Source organism: Crinia signifera, chromosome 2 (assembly GCF_055691185.1).
Source record: "Crinia signifera chromosome 2, ASM5569118v1, whole genome shotgun sequence".
NCBI lineage: Eukaryota > Metazoa > Chordata > Amphibia > Anura > Myobatrachidae > Crinia > Crinia signifera.
The window spans coordinates 135,521,131-135,534,162 of NC_139218.1; the positions used below are offsets into that span (position 1 = coordinate 135,521,131).

Below are 13,032 nucleotides of genomic sequence, written 5' to 3' on the forward strand. Positions count from 1 at the left end.
GCTTGTAGATGTATGGACAGCTTCTGTATCTTATCAGAAGAAAACTTGGAGATTTTGGCTAACCTTCTAGGAGATTTTAATTTTCTAGTCAAAATCTCCTGCCAAAACCTCACCGTGTGTACAGATCTTTACTGTTCTTGATTCATACAACTGCTGTAAAGGCTGAACCGGCGAGGGGAACGGGTTGCGAGCTGGGCAGGAGGATCAGGCAGCCGCAGCAAGGAAGAAAAACCCCAATACAAACGAATGGGCAGCCAGTGATTGTCTGAGAGCTCTCAGCCAATCACTGGCTGCCTATTCGTTTATATTGGGGTTTCTCTTCCTTGCATCTGCAGCTGCCTGATCCTCCTGCCCAGCTCGCGACCCGTTCCCCTCGCCTGTTCACCGGCATCCCCCCGCCCGTTGCCCAACTGCCCCTGCCAGCCTCTCCCCATGCCCAGCTCACCGGCATCCGACTATTTGTCAGCTCACCTTGCCCGGCTATTCCCTGCAGCCCGTCAGCATCCCCCACCTGGCTCTCCCCCTGTAGCTCCCTGGGAGTTGCACATGATAAATCGCTTGGCGCATCAAGTGCCTAATCGTGTGTCCCCCTCCCAGGGAGCTGCAGGGGAAATCAGGTCCGACTTGTCCCTAAGACAAGTCGGCCTAATGTATGGGGGCCTTAAAGGGAATTATTGGAGGACATTTAAAGGTGATTACATTTGCTTGCTTTTGTTTAAGGATTTTACACTTGATCCAATTTGCTGACCCAAGAACTTTGTGAAGTGTTTACTTCACCAATTTGCCTGAGGCTTCCGTCCACATTACAACACTACAAGTGACTGTCATGTTTGCACTAACAACTGATTGTCATCATAACCTGTTCAATGTCACTGATTTGTTTTACAATATATCCACAGGGGAAACCCTTGACAAAACACTAGTCAAAAGGCAAGGCCCGACACTGGAATACTGGAACATGGGTGTTTATATTTTCATTATTTTATTCTTAAAATGTATATAATGCAAAGCTGTGTTTCAAAATGTCCATACATTACCCCTAATCTTGGCATTTACTTAAAACTTTACATTTATTGGCCTGTTACACATGCAGGTCATGAATGCGGAGTGAGAAGACACCATCGGGGACAGCTGATTTTCCCACACTGGTGCAATACTGAATGGCAGTGAGTTGGATACTTAATTATCAGGGATCACCCAACCTCAATAATCATTGGACCCCTTAATCACACTATTATATTAATATAGCCACAGAACATGAACCTGCTTCAGAATAGATCCAAAATTCAAATTCCAACCAGTCAGACTATAGTACCCACATCATATTGGTGCTTCCTCTTTATCTGTCCATTACCTCACTGACATAACTATACAGAAATATAAATGAACAGGCAAATAAGATTTAGAACCAGACACCATTTCACTACTAGAAAGGTATGTAGCGTAAGTAATCTCCTCAAAGTCAAAATTAGCACCATCAACACAACAAAGCCACTATCTCTTATAAGTCTTCCAAAATGGAGTCAGACCTGGTTGACCAGTTTACCAACATGTGACCAAATTGATCTGACACTGCTGTGTATGTGCCAAAACAATTTTCTGTGTAATTAAATCCAGAGGCTGAATATTTGGTCATGAATGCATTGTCAAGGCCACACTCACTGCATTGATATTTAGTGATAAGTACAAATGTTATTTTCATCCTCTTTGGCAAATCTGGACACAGCTCTAGTTAGAGTGATCCATATGGATAATTAAACTTACAGGTGTCCATGTCGACACAACATGTGCCGATAGGTGGTATTTCATGCCCTACCATCCACTAGGGCGTGGTGGGAGAACAAAATAGTGTGCCCGAAGCATGGCGAGCGCAGCGAGGGGACGCGGTGCTACGTTTCAGTGTTTATGTTGACTGTGTCGACATCCGGGTAGAATAAAGAACACGTTGACTTTTTCAATGTCGACCTTACCCGTGTCACCCTAATGACCCTGTTGACCTTAACCATGTCCACCTAATTACCCTGTCGACCTAACCCATGTCGACCTTAAGTCATGCCGACCATAATGCTGGTGACCTAATGATCCATACCCGTTCAGTGACTAGGCTATATGCTATTTGTATATGCTACACTTACCATATATATGCTATTTTTGTTACAGGGACTACAACTGAAGCTAAAGTGTGACCCGCGAGGGTACACATGTCCACTGTGCTTAGATATGGTACGGTTCGGGGGCAGCACGGATGGTGTAATTGTTAGCATTACTGCCTCACAGAACAAAGGTCATGGGTTAAACTCCCACCACGGCCCTAATTGTGCAGAGTTTGTATATTGTACTATGTACTTACTTGCGTGGGTTTACTCCGGGTACTCCGGTTTCTTCCCACAATCCAAAAATATACTTAGGCTAATTGGCTCCCAACAAAATTAACCCTAGAATGTCTGTGTGTGTGTGTGTGTGTGTGTGTGTGTGTGTGTGTACATGTGGTAGGGAATATAGATTGTAAGCTCCACTGGGGCAAGGACTGATGTGATTTTTCAAATATTCTCTGTAAAGCGCTGCGGAATATGTATGCTCTATATAAGAAACTGTTAATAATAATAATTATAATACGGTTAAACATACAATATGACACCCCAAAAAAACACCATCATCACCAAGAATGAAGAACGCATGACAAAGCAAATGCAAATTTAAAACATGTTAATTGTTTTCTTTGAAATAAAGAGTTTTTTTTAGAAAGACTTGGTAACAGAAGGCATAACAGTGAATAAACATTAGTACAAAAATGTTCAAAAAGCTTTGTGGGAAATAGTTTTATCCTCAAGGACAACGTGACACCACTCGTCTTTCTCTCTGCTAATCAGTTTTTGACCAAAAAAATGGTTGCAGTGCTAGAACACCCTCCAAATCTCAAGGGAACCTGTTTTGCATCAGTTACTGAGGTTAAAACCGAGGAGCTGTTGAGACAACTGACAGATAATGAGCTATGCCCAGCATTGACCAACAAAAAATAAGAAAGCAGTATTGTGTGGCTGTTGAAGAGGAGTACATAGAAGGGGAACAGAGTTAAAATGTACTTAATATAATTAATATAATATAATGAAATGGAAATGATAGCATCAGTCGTTACTTATATGTTAGTTGGGCGCCCACTATAGTTAGTACGCTCATACCCCCACTATCCATGTCGGCATGGAGTTGAATTTATATAGTGTGGCGAGCCCCAAGCGTGGGGAGCGTAACGAACCCCGCGAGGGGACGCGTAAAACTAAGCAAATAGCTTAGTGGGCGCCCAACTAACATATAAGTACCCATCAGTCTAGTTATTTAATAGATAACAAATCTGTGTTGGTCTGTGTCAGATCCACAGTGTGTGTCAAGGTGTCTGTCTCATGTTACTTCCCATTACACAGTCTCATTCCTAACATACCAAAATGATGCCTGAGGCTACAGGTCCTTGTAAATACATAGTGATATATAGACAGATAGATAGACAGATAAATAGATCAATCATAAAGGTTCTTCTCTGATTATAGCTACAAAGCCAAGGAAAAATCAGTTATTGGCCAACAAAGAACATATGATGTTACAACACCTGACAATATCAACAATGTGATAAACATTTGTTTACCCAATCATGTGTTGGAAGTGCATACAAGCGAACACACAGTGCTTACACAACATAGGGAACAGCTGTACAGGACTGTATGAGAGACTCCATTCTCTACTACTGAGAGGACCAGGGACCTTGGAACAGTGTTTACAAAGGAAAACAAACACGCTCTGTTTACTGCCCTATTAACCCACCCAGCGCTATAGCTGAGCTGCTATACACTACACCTGCTTGATGTAGGTGTTGTAATCTCTGACCCTGCTCTATGTAGGAACAAGGCTGTGAGGAGAGTAGTGAAAATGATGTACTAATACCTGGGAAGCTGAGAACACAGACATCAGTTGTGTATCCACCCACAATAAAACACTAACTCTTTCAGTCATTTCAATATTTAGGGCATCTAATTAACCAGAGTTAGAGAACATTAAACATGGGTAAATCTAATCTACAGCTAACATAATGGTGAATGTCTGATTCAAAAACTATAATAAAGGCAATTGAGTAGGTAGAATGCAGACATGAAATAGTTTATGCTATTAAACATGTTTTGAAAATAAAATAATAATAATAATAATAATAATAGTGTCAAAGCCAAAGATATGAAGAATGCTAGTACACCCATGTGTCTGATTGGATCATAGTACTGAGTGGCAGATATGCTGTTTAGAACGCAATCGGTCAGACATGGCTAAAGGACTGCACCTGCCTGTACAACTGTGCACACAGGAATGGTACAGGTAACCGGCCATGATCAGCGGCCACAGGTCTCATTACTATAGCTCACAATAGAATTTGCATATGCATTGTCAGTAGTGCCTGTCCCTGGGGGTGACACCAGCAGCAGCAAAGCCTGACAGCGGCGCTCAGGTACAGTATAACACAGCAGGAGCACAGCCTGACAGCTCCGAGTCCAGGTACAGTAACACAGCAGCAGCACACTTACTGTAACACAGCAGCACACAGCAGCAGCACAGCCTGGCAGTTTCCAGGTACAAGTAACACAGCAGCAGCACAGTCCAGGCAAGCTCACAGGTACAGTAGCACAGTAGCAGCACCTGCCACCAACAGAACAGGGCTGTAATACAGGTGGATCACGGTTTAAACGTACAAGCCAAAAACTGTGTAAAGGTCACCAACAGGACATCCAGAGCCAAGATCTACATGCCAAACCTGTTACTGTCGCCAGCCCTGCCACTACCTTACATAGTACCTGGTACAGGCACCACCTTCACATACATCACATAGTAGAGGGTTAAAGTATACAGCCAGGCATCAGTACACCCAGCGCCTTACCCTGCTGCACACACCTCACATGTCCACGGGATAGCTGCTGCAGCCTCACGGTGACAAGTGACACCTCACAGCTCCGGTCCAACCACAGCCCGGCCCCACACTGACTGATCCTGAGATCCGCCCAAGCAGCAAATCTGCCCGCTCCGCCCCGAGTCCTCCTCCCCCCGGCCCGCAGCACAGCCCCAGTGCACTGCACATCGCACACTGTAGTTAGTACAACACATATACTGCACAGCAGCTGCAGCACACACATATGCACAACACATATGCACAACACAGTACACCGGGGAGATCGACGTACACTGGCAGCACACAAACACTCTACTAGCAGTTACAGCCCTTTCCCCGGACGGCTCACCCATCTCCTCACACACGAAGCACTGCTTCCTCAGCCCACACTGATGTATCCACACTATCTCGGTTCAGAACAACCTTGATTCCAATCACCATCCTGCCCTATACCTATTTCTCATTCATATTTGCACTCCACTAACTGTGCCCCCACCCACCTACATCTACAATAATATATTTTACAATAAAAACGCCTCCCACATAATCTCATTGTGGCAGTTACAGGATATTCACTGAATATTGTTCTAACTCTTTCACCCTCCAGCCCCAGGCAGGAAAGAAACTGCACTGTGAAGTAATGGGAGAGATGAGAGAGAGAGACAGACAGACAGAGGGAGAGGTGTAGTACAATGTACATGGATGTTATAACACCTCTGCTGCCAAATATCCAGGAAGGACATTCATCTCTTTAGGACATTTATTTATTAACCCACGCAAGTACGGGGAGAATATACAAACACTGCACAGTTAGAGCCATGGTGGGAATGGAACCATGACCTCAGTGCTGTGAGGCAATAATGCTAACCATTACACATCCTACTGCCCTAACATTACAACAATCCAGAGAGTAGCCTTCCTGGTTTGTACCAGAAACCATTTTTTACACATTTATATATTTACAAGTTTCAAGTAACAAGCTTTAACTTGATTTCCTTAGCAGTGCTGCAGTAATAATTTTTCCTATTATCCCTAAACTGCTCATACACCAGCTTAAACTGTCCATTCTATATCCGGATGTAGTAAAACGGTTGATAATAACAAATGCTACAACTCAATGTCTACTGTCCTTACGTAGGCGGGAATGGGTAAAAATCGGACCAGGACAAGACTCCCGGACACCAAAATCTGCAGTCTGGAGCTTGTAGCGTCCGGTTCGGGGGGTGTCCTGTCCGGGGGTGTCCTGTCCGGGGGGGCTGCCTGTGACACCTGTCACCAGGGGGAGAATAAAGCCTCCCTGTATGGTCCGGGCATGTAGCAAAAACCAGACGGTCTGGACCACACAGGGAGGCTGCAATCTCCACTTTCCCATGTCCCTGATGATAGCGATCACAGGGACCCCCCCGGACAAGACACTCCCTGGACGGGACACCCCCGGACCGGACACTACAAGCCCCGGACTGCAGATTTTGATGTCCGGGGTTTAGTCCGGGCCCGGTTTTTACATAGTCCCTTACGTAGACTCTGTCAAAATGTTGGTAGGAAACGTTTCGATATTCTCATAATGTTGACAGGTCAACTTCATCAGACTGTCAAAACAGGTCTTCGTGGTTAGGAATAATGGATAAATACTCAGTCAAGCCTATACATCTAGAGATCGCTTGTCAGTTTGGGCAGGTTGGAACAAAAATCTGGTAATATCTGAATGACAGTTTTTGGCAGTTTTCCAGCAATTCAAAGCAAATGGTCAACTGTCATTTGCTCTCATCCATTACCAGGTTTTAGTTCCAACCAGCCCAATCTGACAATCGATCTGTAGATGTATGGCCAGCTTTAGAAACAGAGGAATGACCCAGAAGTATCAGTCATGTGACCAAGGAGCAGGTAAGCGGGCCCTGCTCATGAGAGCTTACAGTTCAAGGGGTCATTGAGATTAGGTACATTTTGAACTGTTTTGACAATATCAGTGCTTTTTAATGATGGTACTGCACAAATCAAGGTGCCTGGATTTTTTTACAATAATTTATCATACTTATCACTAGTTCTAGAAACAGGGATAAATTAGTGACATAATTACAGAAAATGCTATAATGAGCATCTGAAAAATAGTCCAGACAATTGGTGCATCACAATGACACCTTGTTTTCTGAGTACAACCATCTAATATCCCAAAAGAAAAAAAAAAGCATCAGTCCCAAGTCATGCACTGGAAAAGATCAAGAAGGAGTAAAAACACAATGCAGTATGTATGCAATCCCATTCACGTACAAATCCAGTTGTTTTAGGTCTGTCCATATACAAGATCAGTTCTACAAATGTGGTCCTGTGATATTGCTCACAGCCTCCCTTCAGCCACAGCCATCTCCTGCTGCATTTACATTTCAGTTGTATGGTATTACAAAGCAACTTCACTGCAACTGTGCAATAAAGTACATATCAGGTCCTGTGTCATCTGGGGCAATGATTTTTATCTTAAATACAATTGTAATGTTAATGAGAAGAGAGAGAGAAAAGTATGTCCTTAACGGGTGCACCTGAAGGACATACGTTTCTCTCTCTCTTCTCATTAAAATTATCCAAATTTTGTCCAGTGGTGGCACACCTCCCGCAAAGGTGAACCAAAGGCTGACGCCATACTTTTTCTCTTTTTGATACAATTGTAATGGCAGCACAAAGTTGGGAGGTATGGTCTAAAGTTGGGTACACACCAGTAGATATTGATTGATCTGCAGATATATCTACAGACGGACCAGGCAGCAGGTACTCCATACACGCAACCCATCCAACCATCACAAATGGGCAGACGGGCATATATCTGTGAACGACACCATTCACAGATATACTGTATCAATGGTACGTGCAGGCCAATAGTGCATTGACATTGAACTGACTATATATAGGCCAGTGTGTATGCACCTTAAGGGTATGAGTACATGGGAAGCTTCCATGTGCACAGCCCTTGTGATCCTTTCTAATATTCCTGTTTTAGCTGCATTCTGTTCTCTTTAACTGTAGTTGAACAAAACACAGCTCAAGCATAGGGGCAATGCAGCATAATGTCCATTTGCAGTATGCACATACTGTAATGTGACAAGTATTTAGTAAGACACAATCATTTTAAAAAGCCACTCTGTTCACAGTGCTGTTCAGGTGATTAAAACACAGCCAACATACTCTACAGTCCAGGAAAATCTCCCACCCCTACCCCTGTTCCTTTTCACCAGTGCTTTCAATAGTGTACCTCGTAGATGTGCTGCAGCTGGCAGAAATTTGGCCTTGTCCTATACTTTTAATGAGACGCATCTTCTAGTTGCAATATAACAGACGAGCACATTCGTAGGCACACTTAGACCAGTGTAAGACAAAGCACAAAACTTGCTATACAGTATGTCCAAAACAGAATTGTTTTCAGTTGTGTAGGCAGCTATTTTGTGGACTGTACCAAAAACCACTGGGATGCAGCCTATCAATTAAGAGTGAGACATTGTCTCTTGGACATTTGTCACCAATAGTCTGAGTTTCCTATTAATCTGATAGAATGATCCCCCAGAATATATTGGTACAGACCATGCTTATGGACATGGAGGAGTTCTACCAAACTTATAGGACAAGCTGTTTTACATCATATGAAATGCATTTATCTAAATTAAAGACCTTAGCAGAAGTAAATAATATTTAGGATTTGAGTCTAATTTACAATGGTATTTTCCTCTGAATGCCAAACATCTGGTCTGTAAGCCTTCTAAAGACACATTTTGAAACAGTAAATGAATCCAATGGCTGAAGGCCTTTCTAATATTATTGTTGTAAGACTTAAATATTTTTCATAGATGACCTTTACTCTAGAAAAGACTGAAAATTCTGGATCCTTTCACAAAGAAACCGCTGTACGGAACAGAATCTTGACCTACTGGATATTCCTAATATGTCTGAGGTTGAACTAAGCAAACAGAATACCAATAATGACAACAATTGCCAGGAGTGTTCTTTAGACATAGTGGAGGGGCCAGCATAAAAATGGCCTCACAGAGATGTAGGGGGGTATTCAATCACCGGCGAGCATCTCCCGTCGGGGGAGATTGCCGCCAGGCCCTATTCAATGCTGTCTTCCTCTACAGCATTGAGCAGGGGATCTCACAGAATGAGCCCAACTTCACAAGCTCGTTCTGCCGAGACGGGAATTACCGAGCTCATGGCCGCAGCTCGACTATTCCCGGCCACTTATCGTGGCTACGCCCCTTTCTCACCCCGCGGCAGGCGGGACATTGAATCCCGCCTGTTTATTCTCGGTCAAACCGACTGAGAATGGGACTGGGTCACGGCTGTCAAGCTAGCTCGACAGCCGTGACCCCCAGATTGAATACCCCCCTTAGCCCCACGTCGATGAATGCAGATCCAAACAATAGTCGTATTTTGTAATTCCGCCACAACCTCTGTTTTTATGACTTGATTTAACCTTCATTGTGGGGTTGGGTTCTCCTACCCCTACATGACAAACTATTCACCCAACATCACAGATAGCAACAGTGGTTCTTGAATACAGTGTTGTCAGTAAGATGATGTAATAATCCAGCATTTTGTTCAATGTCTTTGAAAAATGACAGTTAAGAGCTGATTGGTCGGTACTTTATCTCTCTCCAAGCTTGGATAAATCTGGTCCCAGGTTTTTTTTTAGTATTGACTTAACTGTACATTAACATTCCTGTTATTTAGTATATTATATGTAAAACCTACTATTTAATTTATTTCTGAAGGCTTTGTAAGTTAATGTTGACTTTACAGACTAATGAACAATATTATTACTGAGCAATCACAGAGAAACGGGGAAGGTTGCTTACTGTATTGGATAACGGCACCATCCTCTAGGTCTGCCATACTCACATGACTGAGACTAGAGTGGCTGGACAGGTTTTTGCTAGTGGAGGACCAGTGTGAGCAGGTATCCCCCTCCCTCTCTGTCGCCTGGAGCTTTATGATCTCAGGGGTCAACAATTCAATGGAAGGGGCTGTACCGAGGCATCTATCATACTAACTATAACCACTTGAACGCCAGCATGTTATTGTGCATGTCATACATACAGAGATAGCGCCAACCATACAGTTTTGGCAGTTGTCACAGGAAAAGTAGTTACATATAAAAAGTGGTAAGCTTACAATAAGCATCACTGTTATTGTTTTATTTATTTTATGTTTACATTGTAATAAATAATATAACTATCATTTTAACCGAGGTTTTGACTCATGACAAATTGGAAAATGTCAAAGAAACCAGGTTCCCGGGCAAAAGTACCTTGCCTCAAACAGTAAAATATAAAATTCAGTAATACTGTACATGTAGAAAAATCCAGTTCAAATGTCTGCTACTTCAGCTACAAGGCATGTCACACCGAGGCTTGATAATCTTAGCGTTAGTGTAATGTTTGTCCATGCATTATCATTACTATATATAGGCCCTTATTCTGGTCACTTTGGATCCAACGCACGTTCGCATGGGGGACCGATGTGCATCTGCGCATGCGTAGACACATTTCTGCACATGTGCAGCTGCAGGGTACATGTGGCTATGGCGAACAGGGTGTTCGGCGGGGGCACAAACCCAACACTACTGGCGGGGGTGTGGCGGCAGGTAGTAACGCCCATGGGAATGAAATGCTGGGCGTTCTCATTGTAATCAGGCCATGACGTGGGTGCCGGGGGAGGGCAGCTGACATTACTGGATGTCAGCTACCGGCCCACTTTCTTCCGAATGCCCACGCACCTCAGGGTAACCTTAGATGTGCGTGTGCCTTCCACATTATTCGATGGTTGGCGAATATCGAATGATGTGGGTGTTCCCCCACATCCTGCGAATATATGTTTATGTTAAACATGCATTCAAAGCCCATGTGAGCGTACATTCCCAGGCTGGGACGCATTCTAGTTGAGTCAATGTTGTTGTTTTTTTTATCATTTTAATTTTCATAATAAATGTACATACCCATTTTTATATCTTATCCATCAATTTTCTAATTAATTATTTATAAACTATGTATATATATATATATATATATATATATATATAGTGCCTTTTCTGTATATTCGGTCTGACACTCCCATACCTGCTGATATTAATAGCGTGTTTGGAGTGTTTCTATATTAACATAACAAAATTCCCAGTTGAATCCATGCTGTGTGGCTTACACTGGAGCTTTCCTTGTAATTTTATATTAATAGTACATGCTGTTTTCCTGTATACCCCACCCCACAGTATATTTTTAAACTGTGATGTAGATTTATCAAGTGATATGTTTGAGAAATTGGCTGGAGCATTATTCAATATTCATCAACAAGTGACTATAATATCACTCATTGTTAAATCTACCTCTATAAAGGTGGCCATACACAGGTCCGACTATATATCATTTGTCATCCTGATGAAAAGATCTACGGGATCTCGAAACGTTGATGGAGCATAATTAAACCACTGTTTTTCTATGCAAAGTCCAGTGAGTGTCGCTTGGGTTTCTTTTCATGTAAAAGACACCATGGAGTTATATATATATATATATATATATATATATATATATATATATATATATATATATATATATATATATATATATATATATACATATATATATATATATATTAACAGTTTTAGATATATATATATATTAACAGTTTTAGATATATATATATATAGTTTAATATTAAGTAGTTTACGCAGGAGAATATTAGCAGATATTCGAATTGATTCATTATCAGTCCTTTTAGTAAATGAAATTCACAAATTTAAGGCTGTAGGACTCACTAAGGGGCCCATTTATCAAGCAATATTTGCGGCTAAATCCCCGAAAACACCCGGGGGTTAACCGCAAATATTAAGTATCACCTAAATGTATCACAGGTGACCACAGCAGGAATCCCCGATCCCTGCTGCGATCCCCCACCCCTGCATCGCCGCCGGCCGCATCCCCCATAGGTTTCTATGGGGGATGCAAAGCTGCCCGATGTATCAACATCGGGTAGCCCGGCATTGCAGCCCTGGGCTATCGCCATTCTAATGTGCTGTTGTAGCCTATGGCTACATATCGCAATCAGCAGGGTCGCGGGGGGGGGGGGTCAGTGCGTAACCGCACATGCGCAGGCCCCCCCAGCTTCCGGGTCAGGGCTTCGCAGGGGCGGGCTCCTTTCGGAGCCCTGTCCCTGCGCCCTGGCAGATGATACATTTGGACGAAATGATCGCATTTTACAATGCGATCCTGGGTGGTAATATTCCACCCAGATCGCATTGTAAATGCGATCAATGATAAATGGGGGCCTAAGACAGTGATTCCCAAACTGTGTGCCGTGGCTCCCTGGGGTGCCTCGGGATCCTAGCAGGGGTGCAAATTATTTCTGGTTAATTATTTATGGTCAAAACCAGTGCTGGTGGCTGTACAAACAGAAGCAATTCCTGCCCTTCTGGTACTCTAGGGTGCTGTGATTCAAAAAAGATTGGGAACCCCTGCACTAAGAGGTTTATTTACTAAGATGGGGGTTCTTTTGAAGACGAATTTGCTAATGGCAACCAGTCAGATTTGATATATTATCTTCTAGAAGGTGCTAAATACATAACAAGTATAATTTGATTGGTTGCTATGGGCAACATCCCATCTACACTATAACTCCCATCTTAGTAAATAAACCCCTGGGTCTCCAAAAGCTGCAGGTGTCTGGCACAATGGAGAGGAAAATTCATGTCTATAGGATTGTTACCTCAACTGTATAAATCCAGTGTGTGATGTGACTGGAGTCAGAATAGGTAGGTACAGTAGCTTGACGTTTTACTCTGGGCAAAGATAATTTAATATGCATATTATAATTCCATTTTTATTTATTAATTTACGTATGGCTGCAATTTTGCTCTCCACTATATATTTTTTAGTGTTTTTCGTGAGTGTGTGTTCACATTTTTTCAGTGCTTGTAGGGATGACCCTTATGGGCTGTCTTCTCCCCTCGTACTAAGGCTATCCTTACAAGAGATATATAAAACTGCTGGTACCCATTTATTTTTATGTTTTTTGTCCATGTTAATTTATTTATTATTTTCAAATTCTGCCTCCACAAAATACTTTAATATTTTTCAATG

At 42.6% G+C, this 13,032-nt stretch overlaps 1 protein-coding gene across 21 annotated transcripts in view; it reads right to left on the bottom strand.

Annotated features, from left to right (window-relative positions):
• Positions 1-13,032, bottom strand: part of PLEKHA6 (pleckstrin homology domain containing A6) — a 158,326-nt gene that overhangs the window by 75,940 nt on the left and 69,354 nt on the right. For 15 of the 21 annotated variants that reach the window (XM_083172894.1, XM_083172877.1, XM_083172875.1 and 12 more), the window contains exon 1: positions 4,927-5,180. The exons of 4 other annotated variants lie outside the window; for them this stretch is intronic. In XM_083172894.1, coding sequence (XP_083029020.1) covers positions 4,927-5,165 — 239 coding nt within the window. In that variant the 5' untranslated portion in view covers positions 5,166-5,180. Of the gene's footprint in view, positions 1-4,562; positions 4,584-4,912; positions 5,181-13,032 lie in introns of those variants that run through there. 2 more of the 21 variants (XM_083172888.1, XM_083172889.1) reach the window with 2 other exon arrangements.